This window comes from Schistocerca americana, chromosome 2, assembly GCF_021461395.2.
Source record: "Schistocerca americana isolate TAMUIC-IGC-003095 chromosome 2, iqSchAmer2.1, whole genome shotgun sequence".
NCBI lineage: Eukaryota > Metazoa > Arthropoda > Insecta > Orthoptera > Acrididae > Schistocerca > Schistocerca americana.
The window spans coordinates 956,084,636-956,109,323 of record NC_060120.1 but is presented as its reverse complement, the minus strand read 5'-3'; the positions used below and the strand labels follow the sequence as shown (position 1 = coordinate 956,109,323).

The 24,688-nt window shown below is 42.5% G+C and overlaps 1 protein-coding gene across 1 annotated transcript in view; it reads right to left on the bottom strand.

Annotated features, from left to right (window-relative positions):
• Positions 1-13,254, bottom strand: part of LOC124596134 — a 30,542-nt gene extending 17,288 nt beyond the window's left edge. Inside the window, exons 1-2 of the mRNA XM_047135154.1 lie at positions 13,104-13,254; positions 6,066-6,203 (exon numbers count right to left, since the gene is read on the bottom strand). Coding sequence (XP_046991110.1) covers positions 6,066-6,203; positions 13,104-13,158 — 193 coding nt within the window. The 5' untranslated portion in view covers positions 13,159-13,254. The remainder of the gene's footprint in view (positions 1-6,065; positions 6,204-13,103) is intronic.
• Between the last annotated feature and the right edge of the window lie 11,434 nt (positions 13,255-24,688).

Here is a 24,688-nt window from a genome sequence, read left to right as displayed (position 1 = left end):
CAGTATCCAAGGTTGTCAAGAATGTCTTCCTGTTTCTCACTGCACCGCAAACTGTCGTTTTCAACCGCGAAATGGAATCAACGCTCCGGCGACAGGGGTGGTTTCATTGACACCATTTATGACACCTCCTGAGGTGTTCTCGTGTGGATTCTGAGCGGTGGTGTGTCTTAAATGTTTTCCTCCGACAACCATAACAAAACTGCGTAACTTCAACGCTGGGTGTCGCTGTCCTGATCTCCAGCGCAGACGCAGACACGACAACAGAAGGGGTGAAAGCTGAGTAAGAGAGGCTTTGACGACCTTCTCATTGTGTGACATTTTCGTGGTGGCGTTGGGCAGAATTGTGTAGAAATTTGGTGCCAATGTGACATCATTATCCATCTAAAAGCTCATCTGAACTTCTGAGCTGTGGTCTTTTATTCGCGGCCGGCCGGTGTGGCCTTGCGGTTAAAGGCGCTTCAGTCTGGAACCGCGTGACCGCTACGGTCGCAGGTTCGAATCCTGCCTCGGGCATGGATGTGTGTGATGTCCTTAGGTTAGTTAGGTTTAATTAGTTCTAAGTTCTAGGCGACTGATGACCTCAGAAGTTAAGTCGCATAGTGCTCAGAGCCATTTGAACCATTTTTTTATTCACGTATGTCGACACACTGATGCTTGAAGCGTCGTCCAGCCCAAAGGTGACGTTTCATGGCGCCATGATTTTGTAGTGTTACAGAGCAATTGGCAATTGAATCTCAATGTAGACAAGTGTAATGTGCTGCGAATACACAGAAAGATAGATCCTTTATCATTTAGCTACAAAATAGCAGGTCAGCAACTGGAAGCAGTTAATACCATAAATTATCTAGGAGTACGCATTAGGAGTGATTTAAAATGGAATGATCATATAATGTTGATCGTCGGTAAAGCAGATGCCAGACTGAGATTCATTGGAAGAATCCTAAGGAAATGCAATCCGAAAACAAAGGAAGTAGGTTACAGTACGCTTGTTCGCCCACTGCTTGAATACTGCTCAGCAGTGTGGGATCCGTACCAGATAGGGTTGATAGAAGATATAGAGAAGATCCAACGGAGAGCAGCGCGCTTCGTTACAGGATCATTTAGTAATAGATAAACTCCAGTGGAAGACTCTGCAGGAGAGACGCTCAGTAGCTCGGTACGAGCTTTTGTCAAAGTTTCGAGAACATACCTTCACCGAAGAGTCAAGCAGTATATTGCTCCCTCCTACGTATATCTCGCGAAGAGACCATGAGGATAAAATCAGAGAGATTAGAGCCCACACAGAGGTATACCGACAATCCTTCTTTCCACGAACAATACGAGAATGGAATAGAAGGGAGAACCGATAGAGTTACTCAAGGTACCCTCCGCCACACACCGTCAGGTGGCTTGCGGAGTATGGATGTAGATGTAGATGTAGCATGGTTATAGGTACCTTTGAGATAAATTTGAAACTTTACGTGGTTTCGGAAAAGTCATCTTTTAATTCTGGAGCGCAGTATAGTATGGGTGATTTCCACAACATTAGCCGTCCGCAGCTCGTGCTCTAGTGGAGCCGGCATAGTAGCTCAACGTGTTCGGTCGGAGGGTCAGTTGCCCTTTGTAATAAAAAAACTGAGTTAATCGATGAACGACGAATTTAAACGGGTGACTTACAACGTCCGCCCCGAGCAGATGCAACGAACGAAAGCTAACAAAATAAGGTTAAAAAAAGAGGGCCGATTGGCCTCTGTAATAAAAAAACTGAGTAAAAGAACCGACGATCAACTTGAACGTACGTCATGTGACGTCCGCCCAGACCAAACTAACCTAACAATACCGCACAAAATTTTTGAAAAAAGTGGCTATCGTTGCTGCCTCTGTATCTCAGGGTCCCGGGTTCGATTCCCGGCCGGGTTGGGGATTTTCTCCGTCCGGGGACTGGATGTTTGTGCTGTCCTCATCGCTTCATTATCATTCATTGAAAGTGCCAAGATTGGACTGAGTAAAGACTGGGAATTTGTACAGGCGCTGATAACCGAGCAGTTGAGCGCCTCACAAAGCAAACATCATCTTCACGCCATTAGGTACGACGCCTCGAGACATATACACAGTTTCTAACTTCAATGCTTGACTCATTGTGTTGCATGATTACCGTTGGTACTGCATATCTTTCCTACTTGTGCACAATTTGAGTGACTAAATTTTGCTCTGTGTCGAGTCTGTCAAGGGGTCATTGCTTGACTCTGTTGATTTAAGTTTGCGTTGATACTGATAACTCTCCCTGCATTTCTTGATTCAGTGCTTGGCAAATAGTCATTAAAGGGATAGCACAGATTTTCTAATTGGTTATTAATTTAATGATGATTCAATGAATCTATTTCGCTGCGGATAACGCAAATTAATCGGTGAGGTAGGGGGAGGGGGGGGGGGGCTCAACCAACCAAAGAACGCAGCTAACCGAGAGCATCTGCACCGCTTTCAGACACGATATACTCTTACATGGAATCTTCACTTTCAATAATTTCTGATTTCACGTTATCACGGTGGCTCACTTCACGATTGCATTTACTGGGCACTGTATATGGGGTGGAATTTTTGTTGCGTACACGTAAGATTATCATTTAAATACACTTTCCTTGGGCCGCACGCCTCTACTCTCAGTTCTGCACAAACTAACATTCACTAAGTTACAAGTACATGATGCGTTCTCCGTGTAATCTAAATGGTCTCTTAGTTCAATGATACGCACGTGATAGAGCAAAATGTTCCGTTACTCTTGGGATTACCGTTCTCACACGACACTCTCATACTCATGCCACACGTGGACTGAGTAACAACTGCTATCTTAATACAATCTACTCAAAACGGATTTCGGTGTTCCCCTCTGATTTTGGCGGAACAACATCGCATGCTAGGACGCGACATTATAGCAGAGGTTCGCGTGATAAGCAAGCAGACACATTTATTAATTGTTCATACACAGAAATGAAATTCATTCTATTAAATCCGTGGCAGGAACACTCGCAAAACCTACAATCAATTTCTACAAGAATGCTCGTATGCAATGACGAACCACCCACAACATTTCATTAACATCTTGTCATTGCCAATAAATTTACTCACCATCTTTGATCGTTGTTGGATAGTATCAGTCCTTCACATGAAACACACGCAATTCCTACTCTACATACCGAGCGAGGCGGCGCAGTGGTTAGCACACTGACCTAGCATTCTGGAGGACAACGGTTCAAACCCACGTTCGGCCATCCTGATTTAGGTTTTTCGTGATTTCCCTTTATGGCTTGAGGCAATTGGCGGAATGGTTCCTTTGAAAGGGCAAGGCCGACTTCCTTCCCCATCCGTCCCAAATCCGATGGGACCCATGACGTCTTTGTTTGGTCCCCTCCCCAGTTCAACCAACCAGTCTGTTCTGTGTTCCCACAAGAACGTCCGTTAGCTCATCGACTGAGCAGCCAAGCCCACGTGGGATCTTGGAAATCAGTGGCTCTAAATCAGTCACCATCTATGATGATTCTTGGATTTTATATTACAGTCTCACACGCAAAATCTTACTGATTTTCATTTAGTAAGCTGGTGGCCGTTTCTCCGTACAGTATTGCACGCTTGGCACCGTGGAGACAAAGGCCAAAAAGAAATAAATAAATCAGGGAAACTAACGTGACGCGCCAAAATTCTTTAAATATTTCACACTATCCACACGCCCAATAGCTAAACTGAAGATGATTACTCTTTGTCACATGACTACTGCCATATGGTTGAAGGGTGCACAAAGGGAGAAACTCTCGCTACCAATAAAAATCATATGAATTCTGGAATTTAATAAAATGAAATATCAACTTAAAACTGGATTGCAAAGATCTCCACGCTCACGTTTGAATTGTGAACTCTAACCATCCAATACACTCGGAAAACAATTAAAAAAGCGGTCACAACGTGAGCCTAGCTGTGATGATGCTGAAAAGAGCGGATTACTGACAGAATCTAAGAAATACGTCATACTTCTGTTATACACTACTGACCATTAAAACTGCTACATCACGAAGATGACGTGCTACAGACGCGAAATTTAACCGACAGGAAGAAGATGCTGTGATATGCAAATGATTAGCTTTTCAGAGCATTCACAAAGAGTTTGGCGCTGACATGACGAAAGTTTCCAACCGATTTCTCATACGGAAACAGCAGTTGACCGGCGTTGCCTGGTGAAACTTTGTTGTGATGACTCGTGTAAGGAGGAGAAAAGCGTACCATCACGCTTCCGACTTTGAGAAAGGTCGGATTGTAGCCTTTCGCGATTGAGGTTTTTCGTATCGCCACACTGCTGCTCGCGTTGGTCGATATCCAATGACTGTTAGCAGAATATGGAATCGGTGGGTTCAGGAGGGTAATACGGAACGCCGTGCTGGACCCCAACGGCCTCGTATCACTAGCAGTCGACATGACAGGCATCTTATCCGCATGGCTGTAACGGATCATGCAGCCACGTCACGATCCCTGAGTTAACAGATGGGGACGTTTGCAAGACAACAACCATCTGCACGAACAGTTCGAAGACGTTTCCAGCAGCATGGACTATCAGCTCGGAGACCATGGCTGCAGTTACCCTTGACGCTGCATCACAGACAGGAGCGCCTGCGATGGTGTACTCAACGACGAACCTGGGTTCACGAATGGCAAAACGTCATTTTTTCGGATGAATCCAGGTTCGGTTTACAGCATCATGATGGTCCCATCCGTGTTTGGCGACATCGCGGAGAACGCACATTGGAAGCGTGTATCCGTCATCGCCATACTGGCGTATCACCCAGCGTCATGGTATGGGGTGCCATTGGTTATACGTCTCGGTCACCTCTTGTTCGCATTGACGGCACTTTGAACAGTGGACGTTACATTTCAGATGTGTTACGACCCGTGGCTCTACCCTTCATTCGATCCCTGCGAAACCCTACATTTCAGCAGAATAATGCACGACCGCATGTTGCAGGTCCTGTACGGGCCTTTCTGGATACAGAAAATGTTCGACTGCTGCCCTGGCCAGCACATTCTCTAGGTCTCTCACCAATTGAAAACTCCTGGTCAATGGTGGCCGAACAACTGGCTCGTCACAATACGCCAGTCACTACTCTTGACGAATTGTGGTATCGTGTTGAATCTGCATGGGCAGCTGTACCTGTACACGCTATCCAAGTTCTGTTTGACTCAATGCCCAGGCTCATCTAGGCCGTTATTACGGCCAGATGTGCTTGTTCTGGGTACTGATTACTCAGGATCTATGCACCTAAATTGCATGAAAATGTAGCCACATGTCAGTTCTAGTATAATATATTTGTCCAATGAATACCCGTTTATCATCTGCATTTCTTCTTGGTGTAGCAATTTTAATGGCCAGTAGTGTATTAGGTAACAGTTTGACGGAGACCGGCTCATATTCCGTCCATACTCTCTGCCATCGGGAACCGGACTGACGGCAAATGGTGGAGCACCCCTACCGGTTTCTTTGCTCATCCGTGAAGCAGAGGGGAAGACTTGCTACCATCCTCCATATACTTTCGCACTTTTGGTGCATCTTTGCCAGTCTACCTATGAGACTTTTGTTGGCACCAAACCAAACAAAACACGCATCTTTGCATTACAGCTGTTGTACTCTCAAATCACACCCAAAACCAACATTCATTCTGACGTTTATGAGCAACATAACATGGCTGGAAAGAGGATGTGCATTAATACATAATCAGATAAACTTAGTGGGGTCCACCTCTTCACCAGAGCTTCTCAGTACCAGAGCAAATAGTTACAAATACCATTCTGTCATTACTAATACAGGAATTCGGGATACCTTGAAATGACGTAATGGGGCGGAACAACCAGGTCCGTCTCAGTGTTACACCTTCATAGTAAGATTATAACATTTAATGAATACATTTGACACAATATAAATTCTGAAATTCAGTCAATAATTACACGAAGTACTAAAAAATGAGCTTTTTGTGGTCCCTTAAGCTATAAAACATGTAACCTGCTGCTGTGACTGTGTCAGTGAAAGAGATTAGTGAGAATCTCACATCTGAATTTTTTCTTGACGCAGCTGTACTCTCCCGGACAGGTCACCAGCAGGTCCGCCGGACGGTTGAATGGATCTGCACAGCGAGAATCCTTTGTGGAATCGCAGACGTAGCACTTGATGGGTATATTGTCATCGTCTGAAACATTTGAAAAAATTTCTGAATGTTTGATTTAATATTTCAAGTATCTCGTACTCAAATAGTCAGCGTTTGAGACCACGCATAAATGTTTCACAGCTCTTCTCTCCTGGGTCCTAATGGAAGTGGTTAGTCGTTGAATTTTTCTGACTTTTTGTTTACTATGAAACATATATGTACGTACAACAACCAAGAGCAAACAGTAAGAATGGAAGACCAAGAACGTAGCAGTCACATCAAAAAGATAGTAAGACAGTGGTGCAGTCTTTCAAAACTACTGTTCAAGCAGCAGCGACGGAAGTAACAAAGATTCAAGACTGGGCTTAAAATTCGTGGTGAAGGGCTGTTAGTGCTAATACCCGCTGAATGCATTGCTATCGTCAGTGTAAGTGAAGAAGGTTTTGCAGGACCTGTTGAATAGAATGGCAAATCTACTCAGTACAGAATACGGACTGAGACCAAAACATGTTGATACGAAAGTAATGAAGAGGAGCTGAAATGAAATTAGTGATAAACGCAACATCTCCATTGGTGTCCATGATGCAGAGGAAGTTAAGATATCCTTCTACCTCGGAAACAAAATAATATATGCTTGACAAATCAAAGAGAAGACAAAATGCTGAAGATCACATGCAAAGAGTGCATTTACTGCCAAGAAGTCTATTAGTACCGAAAGTAGGACCTAACCTGAGAAAGAAATTTCTTAGTGTGTACGTTTTGAGCACATCATTGTATGGTAGTGAACCAAATTGTGGGATATCTATCGAAAATACCCATGGGATTTGAGGTATCGTGCTATAAAAGAATATTGAAAATTCTATAAACTGATAAGATACGAAGTGAGAAGATTCTTCGTAGAATCGGAGTGAAACGGAACGTGTGGAGACCACTGGCAAGCGACTAGATGATAGGAAATGAGAGACCATGGAATAAATTCCATGGTATTAGTCGGAGCAGTAGAGGAGAAAAGCTGTAGGGGACGATAGAGTTTGTAATTGCGGTATTGTACACATGTCGCGATACCACACTACAGTCGGCAGTGCGAATCGCTCCCACAGGTATTAGTGAGAGTTTGCTGCAATCGGCAACGACGTATGTGAGGTGCTCCTGGAGACCGCGCTTTCCCTGTCATTTTAGCACCATCCTTACGCCGAGGTCGACGTACTGTAGAGCATGCAACGGCTTTTCCCCATTTCGAGACCTTAGATATAGCAGTAAACAACATCGTTAAGAAACATGGCTTGTCAAGGGTCACATGAACTTGCACCGTTGCTTAAACATTGTACTTCAAGAGGACAGTTTGTCAATTAGTTCATTAGGTAATGCTTTGCTAGTCCATGGTGGTTGTAAATTATCCAGTACTCCTGTTGCAAAGTCAAGTAATTTATGTAATAAAGCGAACTCATATCATCTGTTACAGTTGCAATGAATCATCTCCCTGACCACTTGTAGAACCCACACTTGTGGTCGGATGATTGTACTTTCATCAGATCACAACTGTAATATCCCCAAGAATTGCAGTTAAATTTAGTGAAACTAAACTTCTAATTGTTGTTGTTTGTAGGCCCCCTAACTCTGACTTCAGAGCTTTTCTGCTCAAACTAGAGAGGATTCTTGGCTCACTTTATAGGAAGTACCAGAAATTAGTTATATATGTGACTTCAAAATTAATTTTGTATATGATTGTGCAAGAAAAAGGATGTTGGTAGATCTCCTAAACTCATATTATCTACTGCAGACTCCGTTTTTCCAACTAGGTTTCAGGGAAACAGTAGCACAGCCAAGAACAATATTTTCATTCGTTCTTCATTACTAGGTGAGTATTCTGTTAGTAAAAGCGTGAATGGCCTTTCAGACCATGATGCACAAATTTTAACACTAAAAGGCCTTTGTACTCAAACAAATGCCACAAATAATTACAAACTGTGTAGGAAGGCTAATCCAATGGCAGTAGAGAGTTTTTTAAACCTAGTTAAGGAACAAGAGTGGCAGGGTGTTTACACCGCCGATGACATAGATGACAAATATAATGTTTCCTTAACACACTTCTCATTCTCTTTGAGAGTTGCTTTCCACGGAGCGTTTTAAACGGTGTACTAGTAATAAAAGGCGAATTGGGTGGCTGACTAATGGAATAAGAATATCATGTAGAACAAAGCGGGCATTATACCAAAATGTTGGAAACAATGACAATCAAGCTACAGTAGCCCAATACAAACAGTATTGTAAGGTGCTTAAAAATGTTACTAGGAAGGCAAAGAGTGTTTGGTACGGAAACAGAATAGCTAATTCACAGGATAAAATTAAAATGATATGGTCATTTGTGAAGGAAGTGTCTGGTCAGCAGCACAATGTCGACAATATAAAGTCAGTTTGCAGTAACAATATTTCTGTTACTGATAAATCAGACATATGCACACTATTTAACAATCATTTTCTGAGCATTGCTGGTGAATTAAATAAAAATTGAGTTTCTACAGGGAATCATATAACTCTCTTGGAAAATGCCTTTATGAGACTGATGCCTGAAATACTATTCTGTGATACAGAACAGACAAGGGGGAGATTGAGTCAATAATTAAATCACTGAAGACTAAGGACTCTCATAGATATGATGAATTGTCTAACAGAATATTAAAGTACTGTGCTGCACTTCTTAGCCCTGTATTTAGCCATATTTTTAATTTTTCCTTTAGGAATGTTCAGTTTCCTGAACAGCTGAAGTACTCAGTAGTAAAGCCGATTTATAAAATGAGAAAAGGGATAATGTAGATAATTTTAGACCTATTTCTATGCCATCAGTGTTTGCTGAAGTTATTGAAAAGCCTGCATATGTAAGAATAATTGATCATTTTATATCACATAAATTGCTATCAAATGTACATTTCTGCATTATAAGTCGTTTAACAACTGAAAATGCTATATTCACTTTTCTCTGTAAGGTATTTGATGGATTAAACAAAAAGTTTCGAACGCTAAACTTTTTTGATTTTACTAAGGCGTTCTATTGTGTTGATCACAAAATATTGCTCCAGAAGTTGGATCATTATGGAATATGGGGAGTAGCTCACAATTGGTTCCCCTCTACTTTAGCAACAGACAGCAAAAGGTCATTATTCACAGTGTTGAGAATGGCTGTGATGTGGGGTCTGAGTAGGGTACAGTCAAATAGCGGGTGCCCCACGGATCAATGTTGAGGCCACTCCTGTTCCTTATTTATGCAAATGATATTCCCTCTAGTATTACGAGTACTTCTGAAATATTTCTGTTTGCTGATGACACTAGCTTGGTAGTAAAGGATGTTGTGTGAAACATTGGCTCTGTTTAAAATAGTGCACTTTATGACATAAGTTCATGGTTTATATAAAATAAACTAATACTAAATCACAGTAAGACTCAGTTTTTACAGTTTCTAACTCACAGTTCAACAAAACTCTACGTTTCAATTTCACAGAATGGGCATATGATTAGCGAAAATGAACAGCTCAAATTTCTAGGTGTTCAGGTAGATAGTAAAGTGTCGTGGAAAGCCCACGTTCAGGATCTTGTTCAAAGAGTTATTCCTGTCAGTTTTACTATGCGAACGGTATCTGAAGAAAGTAATCGATCGACAAGAAAATTAGTCTATTTTACTTTTTTTCATTCGCTTATGTCGTATGGTATTTTATTTTGGGGTAACTCTTCCTATTCTAAAAGGATATTTTTGGTTCAGAAACGGGCAGGTTGCGCAATGGTTGGTGTAAGTTCGCGAACCTCTTGTCGGCCCCTGTTCACTAGTCTAAGTATTTTGACATTGCCCTCTCAATATATATTTTCTTAACTGCCGTTTCTTGCTAACAATATCAGCTTATTCCAAAGAACTATCAGCTTTCACTCAGTTAATACTAGGCAAGAATCCAATCCGCATTTGGATCGCACTTCCTTGACTCTTGCACAGAAAGGTGTACAGTATACTGCTGCGTGCATTTTCAATAAGCTACCACAAGAATTCAAAAATCTTAACAGTAGTCCACGCGCTTCCAAATCGAAACTGAAGAGTTTCCTCATGAGTCACTCCTTCTATTCTGTTCAGAAGTTCCTTGAAAAATTAAGCAAATTCGTATGTTATATTGTTGACTGCGTTTACTTAAGCCTATGGCTTGACTTTTTGTGGGTTCATAAACATTTTGTTTTATCTATCATTACTTTTTTGCTGTAATTTCATGTACTGACACGTTCCATGACCTTCGAGATTTGCTCGTCAACTTGGTCCTACTGAACTAGACGTGTAAATAAATAAATGAAACAATTGATAGTGTTTGCAGCAACTACTACTCTGAGAGCCAAAGGTCGACACAGAAGAAGCTCTTAAGAAGACTGATAACCTAAGAAACGTCTATAACGTATGAACGACTGTGACGAGCATTTGTGAAGAGAAGCGTTTTCGATATGCTGTTGTGGGAAGGGTTTGGAATTTAACCAAAGAAATATGGCAACCGTTTTATCTACCTATTGTTGCGCTGTTTACATTGTTAGTTACACTGCAGCTACCTTCTCTTTATTATTGTTCTAAAGCCTACAGATGTTATTTCATTTTAATTTATGTGTGGAATTTGGGAGTTATATGCATGCAGGGTGTTCCACAATTCAGATCATGGGCGTCTGCAGGTTGTAAAGGGGATTTAGGTGATAGGGGTTAGATAAGGAACCCACGTTCAGAAGAAGATCGGATAACTTTAAGGTCTGATGTATTACAATACAAACATAAATTGTGAGGACGGCGCTGTCATCTGTTCCTGTTGTGATTATGACGTCACACAACATTTTACTCTACTAAAACAGAAGCTACGAGAAAATGGTACGTTCACAAATAGAAATGTGTACTGTGGTACTGCACGGAAATGCCATACTTTCAGTTTTGAGGAGAACACCATGCGTCACGTAGAAGAGAACCCAACGGTGAGTACTCGAAACATTTCTCACACAATGGGCTCCTGTACAACACACTGGACAGAGGCTTATCGTCTCCGTTGTATGAGTACCGAGACGAGGATTGTTTGAAAGTGATCTGATCTTCAAACTCAGTTTATACCCTAATTGTACATTTTCGAACATAGCATCCTTGTGAAAACTATCTTCGAAGTCCCTTCTACAATCTGTAGAAGTCTGTAATAAGAAATATGGTACAATAATGATGAACTACGCATGGGTTCGCCCCTCTTGCATGTATAAAAATTACTGTTTTCCTTTGACACTCAAGCACGTTTCACAACAGTTTGGTTTTGTGGCCTTTTAAGACTTGGAACTTGAGAGTATATAGTTAGGTGCGGAATTTTTTGGGAGTGTAAACTATAGCCACGGTTTTGGTTTGACGTCGACAAAGTAAAGCAATAAATAACCGTCAACTGGAAGCGCATCAGAAAAGTAAATTTGTGTAGTGAAACACAGTATTCATAACAAAACACAGTATTCATAAACGAGCACGAGGAAATGCTTTCATAATACGAAACGTGATACATGAATAACTACCTCAAACAGTTCTCCACACCTAAGCTTCACAAACCTTTTAACTATGTCTACAGGTCAGTGCAACTACACAGTAGCACGCGTGGCACACAATATAAATCTGTCACAACTCAGGACTAGCCATATACTACAAGGGTATGGTTAAAAACGGTATGTATGCCACGATTTCTACCCGAACATACATTTGAAAGATCAGATTATTAAAATAAATTCAATGTAGACGATATACTAACATATTCCCAGATGACTTGGTGTACTAATTTAGACCTGTGATTTCGGTTGACAACCACAGTACACAAATATATAAAATAGGAGGTTAAATACGTATATATAAGTTAAATAACAAAAAATACGGAGCAACATCATCTGTATATACGTATTTCGGACGAATTAAAGAAAATAACCCACTGAGGATGCCACAACCGTGGTGAAATATGTTTACGTGTTAAAGCAAGACAGTAAATTCTCTGCTTGTAAAAAGGCAGAACCATCCTTAATGTTCTTTATTCTTTTCTGCAAGCCCAGGAACCGGGCTTAGAACTATAATATGATTGTGATACACCCTATATAAATGTGTATTTCTTAATGCGTGTGTTACACACTCGAGGAAGCCTTAATGATGCCGGCTGCGGAAGGTGATCTTAGATTGGATTATGTTTGGTGAGAGTACGTCCACCATTCCGTACTCATGCGTTTCGCATTTTTTAATGACTGATCTAAATAAACAGCATGATTGTTAGGCGAAGGCGCGATATTTTCACGCTGAAAAACAATGGTATGATTGAACCACTGGAGAGTAGATGCTACGCTGTCCTGTGCTGCAGTATTTTGACTGAAGCGTACACTGTTCACGTGACCTAGTATGGTACATACTGAAAGATAGGGTAGGACAGAGGGTTAGGAGAGCACAAAAACCAATGTGATGAGACAAAATTACTAATGAGGAGTTTATTCAGACAGCCACAACAAGAAGGCTGATAGAAAGGTAAGCTTTCGACCAAAAAGTCTCTCCTGCAGTAGACAATACACACACACACACAAACACTTTCACCTCAATGTAGCTCTCTCTCTCTCTCTCTCTCTCTCTCTCTCACACACACACACGCACACACACACACACACACACAAGACCATTGTCTATGACTGGGTTGCGTTTGCGTGAATGTGTGTGTGTGTGTATGACGCCTAATTCAGAAGAAGGCTTTTTGGCAGAAATCTTACCCGTTGAGCTTTCTCTTTGTTTTTCTGGTCCCATTCCACTGTCCACTGGGACATAGAGAATAGAACGTGGAATATACTGCCTTGTCACCACACCCAGTGTGTTCGCGGACCCTCTCAGGCATCATTGCGAAGTATAGGAAGCCGTCAAATACGCCAGTGAAAACTACAACTCACCGGACACGTCTGCCACAGCGACAGAGAGAAAGGCCAGCAGCAACAGTAGGCGCATCGTGTGAGACTGGTCCTCACCACCGGCAGACACTTGCTGTATACTGCGGCGAGGAGAAGTGGCGATCACCTTTGAACCTTCACACCGATAGCTGATAGCCTTGTGCCATATAAAACGCAGAAGCCACCTTCGTCCGACCTATAGCAGCTACTTTTCCTCCTGGCTATCAACGATTGAAGGACAAGGTCACCAACTTTGGGACCAGTATTACTCTTCTGTCTGGTCTCATAAGTACCTATTTTTTTTAAGTCAGTACACTTTCACCTAGCTAGATGAACTCCATACCTTACAGTATTTTTTAAACTTTTCATCCCTAGATAACCACTACTTCCATTTCTGTCTGCGACACTTATGCATACTGTAATCTTCGTTCATCGCTCCAGTTTTCCCCTCTACTGCTCCTTGCAGCGCCCAGTTAACATTTACTGTCCATTGATGTCAGTGTTGTTGCCACGACTGTATTACTTTCGTGAAAAAGTAAACAAATACTCAGATGCTAGTATAATAGTACTGAGTGCCGAGAAAGTAAGTTACTGTACAGTGCTGTCAGGTCAGTGATACCGGTGAACGACAACACTGTGTAGTGAAAGGAATCAGGCACTCCAACTTTCTAGTAACTTTGCTTGTAGATATTATAAGAGATTCAAATCTACCGACGTGTAGACTTGGAGATGTCGAACAAGCTGAACAGTAACTCCAAAACTTTTGCTGTAGGAAGTGCTCGATGTTTGCTAGACGTGTGGAATATCACACTGTTATATCTCGTGTGGCAAGATGGTAGCGTCCGCGACAACTCTCTGGAATGCTCGCGAGCTTCCACGACCTGTGGCACTCGCGATAGCGTCGCCGGCCGGAGTGGCCGAGCGGTTCTAGGCGCTACAGTCTGGAACCGCGCGACCGCTACGGTCGCAGGTTTAATTTCTGCCTCGGGCATGGATGTGTGTGATGTCCTTAGGTTAGTTAGGTTTAAGTAGTTCTAAGTTCTAGGGGACTGATGACCTTAGAAGTTAAGTCCCACAGTGCTCAGAGCCATTTGAACCAGGCTAGTGTCAACACGCGACAGACTTCCGAGTTCGCGTGGATGCCCCAGGAAAGCTATATCTCCAGTGTACGCGACACTCGCGTCACTTACGTTCGAGTAACGGATCAGTTCGACTCTCGACACCCCCTTATCCGACATTCAGAAGTCTGGTTGGGATATGAAATCCCTCTCCCCTTGAACAGGCACATAGGACCGAAAATAGCTTGTGCCGGATTCACTGTGTCAAGGGATGAGGGACGACTGGTATGTCTACCAGGGTTTCTTCATGGGTGCTCTGTGGCAAGAAGTCAGAGGGACGCTTGGTGTGGTGATGTGCTACACTCCACGAAAGACTGAAAGTCATGGAATGTTGAGGGTTGGGGGCCAGCGGCACCTTCTGCTAGCTGCAGTGAAGATGGAAGATGATACTCCATCTTTATCACAACCATTACCTCCCTCTGTTGTGTTCCTCCAGGCAAGGGTATAATTTCTAGTGGCGAACAATTGGTGGAACAGTCCACATGTGTCACTTGTGCACAGAGAGCGTGGGTTGATTCTTATCTCCCACCTGTGTTAACAGCTTCTATGTAACTGTGCCTTGTGTATGGTGCCCGCTGTCTGGTTTGACGCAGACGTAGTTGATTCCCTGGGCATGTCAGGTCTGCTGACCTATCTCAACTATATCATGTTGTCACCCCTTATGTCGCACCATGAGGCTTTATATACAGCCAGGTGTGGGCCAAGAAGGTGGAACCTTGCTGATACTGTGGCAGATACTGTGGGTGAGACGTGCGTGGCACAGGGAACTATAATCGAAGAGATCGTGTGTCTGATCCTTGTGCAAGACATCAGCAGGACTGTGTACATTGATTGGAGTTAATCAAATGCCAAAAAACTGGACTGAACAGCTACTCTAGGTACGGCCAGGACTGTTTTCTTTAGTTGTGACTTGAATGTCCTGACCAACTGCTCGACCTCTGCTCTTGATGTGGGATGGAACACTGCAGTGGGTAATTGCTGATTTCCATTTTGGTGGCAAGCGCTTCAAAATCCTCCAACACAAACTGGCAACAATTGTCTGACACCAGGGTGCTAAAAACGACTGAGTTGTGCACGGCTCATTTTCATGCCATTTATTGTTTCTCATCTTCTGTTACGGTACTGTCGCTCGTTTTCTTATTCCATTTACTAGCGTCACTAACTTTCTGCCTTACTTTCCCGTGAGCGGCAGCAGCAGCGCGTATCGATAAGTGCACTGTCGCACCATCTCTGGAACGACCGATAGTATTTCCGGGCCGTCGTGTGTCTGGCAGTCAGTTGGAGACGGAACAGCAGTGCAGTCGGGACGCAGCAGCAGTGAAGTCGGGGACGGAGCGCCGGTGAGGCGCCGACAGCCAGTGCTCGCCGACCGCTGATGACCCACACGAACTGTCCGACGGAGGGAGCTTGGAGCGGGATGACCGCTGGACGACCGTTTTAGTCCTGCATCAGATAACACACGAAACAAAGCATGTAAATTTGCAATATGTTCTTCAGGTGTACGATCTGCTACGACAATATCGTCCAAATAGTTTGAACAGTTTGGCACTTGTACAGTCAGCTGTTCCAAATGCCATCGGAAAATGGCGGGTGCGGAAGCACTGACAAAAGGCAAATGCAAATACTTAAACAAGCCCAAATGAGTATTCACCATACACATTTTTTGAGATTATCCATCGAGCTCTATTTGGAGATAGGTGTCCCGCAAATCAATCTTTGAAAAGTAGCGACCAGCGCCTAATCTATTCATGAGATCCTCTGGGCGTGGCAAGGGGTAAGTATCAATCACAGTTTTCGGTTTGACTGTAGACTTAGTCAACACAGAGGCGAATGCGACCTGAAGGTTTGGGGAGCAAAATCAGTGGACTTGCCCATTGACTAGCTTGTGTGGGAGCAATAGCTTCTCTATATTGCAATCCTTTAAGTTCAGAAGCGACTTTGTCCCGTGATGCAATGGAAACAGTTCTTGTCCGGCAAAATTTCGGCTGAGCATTTCCTTTCAGAGTAATATACGCAACAAAATTGTTAGCCTTGCCTAAACCTTCAGAAAAGAGTTCAGGGAATTCCTTCAGCAAGCGAGCTATACTGCCATTGGCATTGAATGCAGTCACTGACAACACATTGCCCTGAATTTTAAAGCCAAAGAAATCTAACGAATCAAGGCCAAATACGAGGGTTCGAACTTAAATAGTGGCAACTACTTATTCACAACAGGTAAAAAAGTGATATATGTTTGCACCTGTTACTGCTCTTCCAGTATTGTGTAGATCCCGTTGCCACCGATGTAGAAGGCGTAGTATACCGTTAGCAGAGCCTGTTCTGAAACTTCCTGACAGATTAAAACTGTGTGCCCGACCGAGACTCGAACTCGGGACCTTTGCCTTTCGCGGGCAAGTGCTCTACCAACTGAGCTACCGAAGCACGACTCACGCCCGGTACTCAAAGCTTTACTTCTGCCAGTACCTCGTCTCCTACCTTCCAAACTTTACAGAAGCTCTCTCAGCGCACACTCCGCTGTAGAGTGAAAATCTCAATCTGGAAACATCCCCCAGGCTGTGGCTAAGCCATGTCTCCGCAATATCCTTTCTTTCAGGAGTGCTAGTTCTGCAAGGTTCGCAGGAGAGCTTCTGTAAAGTTTGGAAGGTAGGAGACGAGGTACTGGCAGAAGTAAAGCTGTGAGTACCGGGCGTGAGTCGTGCTTCGGCAGCTCAGTTGGTAGAGCACTTGCCCGCGAAAGGCAAAGGTCCCGAGTTCGAGTCTCGGTCGGGCACACAGTTTTAATCTGCCAGGAAGTTTCATATCAGCGCACACTCCGCTGCAGAGTGAAAATCTCATTCTAGAGCCTGTTCTGTTTATAGTGCGAATGGAGCGGTCTACTGCCTGTCGAATCTCTGGAATAGTTCTGAAGCGAATGCCACGAAGTGGTTCCTTCATCTTCGGATTTGTTTAATGTAGTCATTCCACGTAAGGTCGGCGTGCATAGTTGCTACTAGACATTTTACCATGGTTACTGTTTCCAGCAATTTTTCATCAATAGTGCAGTTAAACAGTATTGGATTTCTCTCCGTATGTATGTGCAATATGTTACATTTATTTACGTTCAGGGTCAACTGCTAGACTCTCCACCATTCATCAATCCTCTGCCGGTCATTGTGCAAATCGATACTGTCTTACCACGTTGCAATCTTCGTGCAAATAACCACATCATCTGCGAACAGCCTTAAAGAGCTTCTGCTAGGTCATTTATATACAGTGACGCTCCTCTCACACAGTCTGAAACGGTCGCAGGTTCGAATCCTGCCTCGGGCATGGATGTGTGTGATGTCCTTAGGTTAGTTAGGTTCAATTAGTTCTAAGTTCTAGGCGACTGATGACCTCAGAAGTTAAGTCGCATAGTGCTGAGAGCCATTTTTCGTCCTCTCACGTTCCCTGGCGTACCTACGAAAATACCTTTACTTCCGTCGATTTTTGTGCTTTAAGAGCGACCCTCTCAGTTCTATCAGCAAGCAAGTCTTGAATCCAGTCGTAGAATTGGTCCGATAGGCGGTAAGCTATTTTTTTTTTCACTAAACGGCAGTGCGAGACAGTGTCACGTGCCTTCCTGAAGTCGAGGAACACGGTCTCAACTTAAGCGCCAATGTCTACAGTGCTGCACATCTCATGGAGGAACAGAGAGAGCTGAGTTTAGCTAGATCTCTCATTTACGGAATTGGTTGGTTGGTTGGTTGGTTGGTTTGGGGAAGGAGACCAGACAGCGTGGTCATCGGTCTCATCAGATTAGGGAAGGATGGGGAAGGAAGTTGGCCGTGCCCTTTCAGAGGAACCATCCCGGCATTTGCCTGGAGTAATTTAGGGAAATCACGGAAAACCTAAATCAGGATGGCCGGACGCGGGATTGAACCGTCGTCCTCCCGAATGCGAGTCCAGTGCCTAACCACTGCGCCACCTCGCTCGGTTTACGAAATTGTAGTTGATATTTATAGAGGGGATTTCGCTCTGCAACAACATCCTAATACTTGAGCATAAAACATGTTCCAAAATTTTACAACAAGCTGACGTCAACGATAAATATGTGCATCCGTCCAACGAACGTTGTTGATAACGGGAATGACCTACTCTTTTTTTCAAGTCGCTAAGTACCCCTCGTTGTCCTAACGACGTACGATAAACTGCTGCTGGAAGGGCAGCCACTTCTTTCGCATAATCTCTGTAAAATCTTACATGTATCTCATATGGTCCTGATAGCGTTGCAGTAAGAAATGATTGTAATTCTTTCTCTATTCCACTACCAGTTATCACAACACCTGCAAGGTTCACGCGAAAGTAGGAGTAGTGTTGCGATCTTATGCGGAGAAACTGATTCAGAAGACCGAATTAAGTATCTCGGCCTTCTCTCTGTCATGTTCCGTTTGGTTGTCATTATGGTTGCGGAGTGACTGAATAGATGAGCTCGAACCTTCGTAGGGTTTTTAATCAAATCGGCTGACAAAGTTTTACTTTCAAACTTATTGAACGCCTCTCTCATTGGTATCCTTACCCTCATTTTCGCTTCGTTCAGCTTTTGTCAGCTTGAAATTGACTTCTCTAGAACCTGTCATGGAGGTCGCTTTGCTTACGTAGCAGTTTTCTAACACGGCTATAAAACCAAGGTGGATCTTTCCCATCCTTTAAGACCTTGCTCGGAACATGTCTAAAGTTCTCTGAACGATGCTTTTGAATTTTTTCCATTTGTACTCCACATCTCCGTCCCCAGCACTGAATATTTGGTGTTGACTACTCAGATACTCTGCAGTTTGTATGCTATCAATCTTGGTAAACAAAAATATTTTCCTAACATTTCCTGTAATAACCGTAGTCATACATACTATTACAGCCTTACAATCACTGGTACCCCCCTGGATGTTAACTGATTGGAGTAATTCAGGTCTGTTTGTTGTTAGGAGGTCTACGACGTTACCTTTACGAGTTGGTTCTTTAATTTTTGATTAATTGATATGTCAGTCCATCGTCCAAAGGGATCTTTCTCAGAGGAGTTTGGCTCTATCCACCCTCTTAGATATCAAACTTCTCCGTCCGTTTGATTTCTCCATCTTCTATCTCTAGTCTACGTGGTGATTTGGTGTTTGCAATTATAATAATGAAATAGTGGTAATATAAAAAAACTAGTGAACATGCAAGGCAAGGCACAAGAGTGATAATGTGAAGTGATAAAGACATATGAATTTGGCTGCTTTGGCTTTGAGATATCGGAAAGGCCTAGTGCACATAGAGAACTTATGTTAAAGGATAAATTATATTGAACCGTGGTTGTATCCAAACTCAACGGGAAACAAGTTGTTGTAGGAAATAGGTGATCATTTACCTTTTGTAAGAAAAGAAATGAGTAAGTTCTCTGATACTGTGAAGGAGAAAATTTCTTTATCGGGTTCAAGCTGCAGATAATGGTCGCTGATAGGGGGCGCGAGTAAGAAATGATTTTACTTTGAGTGAAAGGTCTGTTTCGCTATGCTGTCAGATGAAAGGGCTCTAAACATTCTGCGTGGTGTCTCTTTGTTCTAAGTCGTGTCTCCCTACCACTTTCGCGCAATGACGCTCTGAGCATGTTTTTAGGGAATTGACTAGTTTGAACCTGGGACCTGTTGCTGGTAAGGAGACGCCAGACCACACATGACATGTAGAATTCAGAAGAGGTCAGTGAGACTAGCGATGATATAACCAAATACTTAATGATTTCAGCGTCAGCTCCACTGCACTCCCTGTAAAAGAATCTTAATGCTAACTAAATTTAGTGGAAGGGGTTCAAGGCTTTCCTATTTTTAGTTAGCTGGTAAAATAACGTCGAAAAAGCACTTAAGTTTACCATTGGAAATTTTATTCTACTCACAAAACATTGTTTATAAATTGCACTATTGATAAAAGGAAATGTTTCAATACAGGATGGTAAAAACCGACTGCGTTCAACAAAAATGTTGACGAATATTCCCTGAATGGGTTTCCAAGTTCTACAATGGATCGAAGGATGACCTATGCCATATCACATCTATAATCTAGGTTTAAATTAAGTTTCACAAAAAAGAAAACTATCAAAATGGTTTACAGTGACCCTCAATTATCTTTAATTACTTATCTAACTTGTCGTAAATTACAGTGGCTGATGTGGCTTCTCAATAACTATATAACAGAAAAATCATCGCGTTTCAGATTTTTACTTCAAGTGGCAAATGTGAACACCATGAGCTTTAATTGACGATCGACACTAGTATTACGCAAAAAGGGGATGTAACAGATGAGACTTCTGCAGTTCTGAGTGAAGCCTTATGCGCTCAAAAATGCGGCATCACGTGCGTTCATTACCTTGTCGGTGTTCGTCAGGGTGTGGCGGGCAGCACAGCTCCGCTCACCTCGCCGTCTCGGAAGCAATTCTCCTCTAACTTCTCCTTACTACAATTTACTGAAGTTGGTTTAAAAAACTGTCTGGCTGTGTTTTCATCTGACCAATCAGGGTCTTAATGTTAACCTTAAGCTCCGCCTACAAAAATTCTGTCTATCCAATGAGAAACGTTATACTTTTCGTGGTGGGGCAATGTTTTTAAACTTTACAACGTAACAGAGACGCGAAAAAGTCTCACGCTAAAACTTGCAGCTGGTGTGGTCCTTTAGTGTTATCTTAAGATCTCTACTGTTCTTTTGGAGGGCTCTATCTTTTAACATGGGCTGGGGGGGGTGGTCCTAACGTAACAGAGACGCGAAAAATTCTCACACTAAAACTTGCGGGTGGTGTGGTCCTAGCGGTTAGCTGGCGACGTGGGTGTCCGTCCGTCCCTTATCGTAGGGCCTTCCAGCTTAACACGGTTCTGCTCTCGGCTTCTGTTCTCGTTTCTCCCCTCGGAACTGCGTCTGTCCCACGGTGGGAAGGTATGAAATGCATTCAGGCATTCTTGTGTTAGTCTGTGGTATTCCATTTGCTCACTCGTTACTCGTATTACTTTGGTTAATTTAATGTCACGATTTATTCGGAGCTATGTGACATACTACTGGATTTGCTTATCATGTCAGGGTTTTCATGGAAGGTGTTGGATTTGCTTGACACCTTACAGGGCTAACGTTCCAAACATATATAATGGACTAAATACGTCGATCAGATTGTTAAGCAGGACAGTGTGTGTAAATTTCTGCTGTAGTCGAGATTTGGAAACACAAGTGTTTGCGCAGATTTCTACTTCACGTCGAAAGAAAATATTAAATGTTTTGTATTTCCTGGAAACATAATGCTGACTTCTTGCAAGTTGAGTGTTCAGCCCAGTTTCGTTTACTGTCTAATATTACTCACAGCCATAGAAAAAGAAATATGCATTTCTCCCACTTAAAAATAAAGGTGGCAGTGATTCCTGAAATTCTGGAATGACCTCTCAGCGTCGCACGGGCCTCATAACTTATCCTTTGAAAAGGACAGAAGGATGTTCTCTTGTGCCTAGTTAAGTTACGCTGAAGGGACATAATAGTAACAATATCAAAGCTCGCCTGGTTAGCTGTGCTGCCTAACGCAGCTACACTATGTCGGCGATTGCTGCGCAAGCAAGTTCTCCACGTACGCGTACCCCACCATTACTCTACCACACAAACATAGGGGTTACACTCGTCTGGCATAATGAGACGTTCCTTGGGGGGGGGGGGGGGATCCACTGGGCGCCGCGCCGCACAATAACCCTGAACGAGTGGTTGGGCGGAGGGGTGAAGTGGACTGCGGTAGTCGTCATAGGGTTGTGGACCACTGCGGCTGCGGCGGGGACTGAACCTGTCCGTCGTTTCTACGTCCCCGGTTATCATACAATACAATACAATGTCAGATGACATTCCTTCTTGAGAAGTGCCACATGACAGCTATTAAGATTATTTCATCTAAAATATTCGCGAGTTTACGTCAACTTCATTCAAAGAAAAGAACTGTTTCTTTTAATTGCATCTACATACAAGGAAAGTATTGCTAAAATCAATATTTTTAACAGGCTTACGTTATACCAATCTTTGTTCTCCGATAACTGTTGTGTCTGAGAAATATGTGTCACTAGATTTTCTTTTTCTTGTTCTGGCGTCGACACATTACGGATGTAAGTTGTACTAGATCCATATTTTCGCTAATAATAACTGAAATCCTGCGTCTTAAACCTGTTTAGTGGCCGAGAAAGAAATATGGATCTACTATTACAACCTGGAGACTAATCAGCAGTATAAAAAAATTACAAAATCGTCAATCTGTTAGTGCACCAAGAAAAGCAAATAAACTTCCGATCGATGGAAAAATGGATTACAACCTTTGATTTTTCATCGCAAGACGTTATCATTATTTACTGCTTGGAATAGGGTGAAGGAATGACAGATTCTTTGGGTGAGGTTATTAGAACATTTGCAGAGTGGAAAATAGGAATCACTGATCGCTTGTTTTATCTGGCTCTTCAACCGAAGAATGCCCCAGCCCATTTATGAGTGACTGCTATGGCGAAAGTGCATGGGATTTTACCACAGCTGTGGAAATAGCCATGTGTTTTTAAGGAGATTTCCTAACCTCCTTACAGGAAATAAATTTTCGTCCACTGCAGAGATTTTCCGAGCTGTAAACCGGTATTATGCAGAGTTACAAACAAGTTTCATAATTGAGCGAATGCAACAGCACTAATCTCACTGACATGATTTCTACGATTTTCTTGCTGTCAATTCCGCTAATTTAGAGTCGATTTCTTTCCTGGTTGTTATGGACATGAGCTGATGACCTCGACGTTCAGTTTTAAAGGACCTTGGCCTTTAACGAGGAGAGTGCCTATATCGACGGCATTAAAACATGTCTATCTTCGAGCGATTTTTTGTTTGGGGCGTAACAGTTCCTCGAATCACAACGAGGAAGTACAGATACCATTTGGCCTAGAGTGGCGCTGTTCATTTGGCGATAACTGGATCTTGGAAAACTGGCGTTGTTATTTTCTCGACTGCGTAACCATCACTTCTAGCTGTGTCTGCGGGACTAAAAATGACTCTGCGAGTGCGTTTAACGCCTCCCGTGATTATACAGAAACTTTATATTAAACTAGCTTAGCCGGCTGCGGTGGCCGAGCGGTTCTAGGCGCTTCAGTCCGGAACCGCGCGACTGCTACGGTCGCAGGTTCGAATCCTGCCTCGGGCACGGATGTGTGTGATGTTCTTAGGTTAGTTAGGTTCAAGTAGTTCTAAGTTCTAGGGGATTGATGACCTCTGATGTTAAGTTCCATAGTACTCAGAGCCATTTTGAAACGAGCTTAGAGCCTCTGCTTCGCTCACGTAGAGTGTATGGCCTGCAGAGACTTTTTTGTTTTTATTTAACTGAATTTTTATGTTGTTCATAAATTACAACACCTTCTACGTTTTTCACGCTAATTAAGGTCATATAAGCATGTTCTTTTCCGAATGTACCTCTAACCAAAAAGAGATTCTGGTAGCTGAAGTTCGGAGTTATCTTTAATCATGACTTTTGCGTTCTTGTGGAGATATTTCCATAGCAAATTCCGTCACCTAACAAATACATCTTTGTAACTAACCAAGAAGTGTATTACCAATTTTCATAAATTTAGCATTAATTTTTTTTAATGTAAAGAAATATTTTCTAAAAAACTTTTATCATATTTTGCACTCCCTTAGAGGTTGAATTTCCAGAAAAACTGAAATACGCATTTTTTTTATTTTTAACTCAGAAGTCAACTACCAGTAGTCACCCATGTAGCCTTAAAAATTATTTAGTAATTTTAATTATCAAAAAAACTTTCACCCACTATTTTACCCACTAAGTGACTGAATTTCCAAAAATGCTGACACACGTATTTTTGATTTTCTGGCAGAGAAACGAAATACCAGTTTTCCTAATTCTAGCTTGAAAATTCCGTTAATAGCGACATACATTCAGAAATCCTTTCATCCCCTATATAACCCCTTTATTTCGGACAGTCCCTTCTTAAACGATACCTACAGTATAGGATCCACACCTTCTCGAAATTTCAAGTTTCTATTGTTAGCTGTTTGGGCTGGGCGATGATCAGTCAGTCAGCCAGTCAGTGCATTGCCTTTTATATACGGAAATTATTCGCTTATTTCCTAATGGCAGCGCCCGAATGATGTCCAGGAGCTGTTACATTGTACCGAACGCTGTGGTAGTCGTGAAAGTTGACTGTACGTTGTTGATGGTATGCTGGAACTGCCTGTAACTCAACTTCTCGCTAACAATCTGAAAACTCTGGTTTCTAAATTCTGATTACAGGTTAAGATCTAGAATAGGCGTAGGTACGCTACTTTTGAACATGAAGTTATATATGCAAATTACTTTTCAGGAATACGATTCTGAAAAATCTGAATTGTGTCTCACTGTATGTACATTAGATTGCATAAAAATGATTCATGAGAATACTCAGATTAGCAATTTAAATGTGCCCTATTACAAAAACGTATATG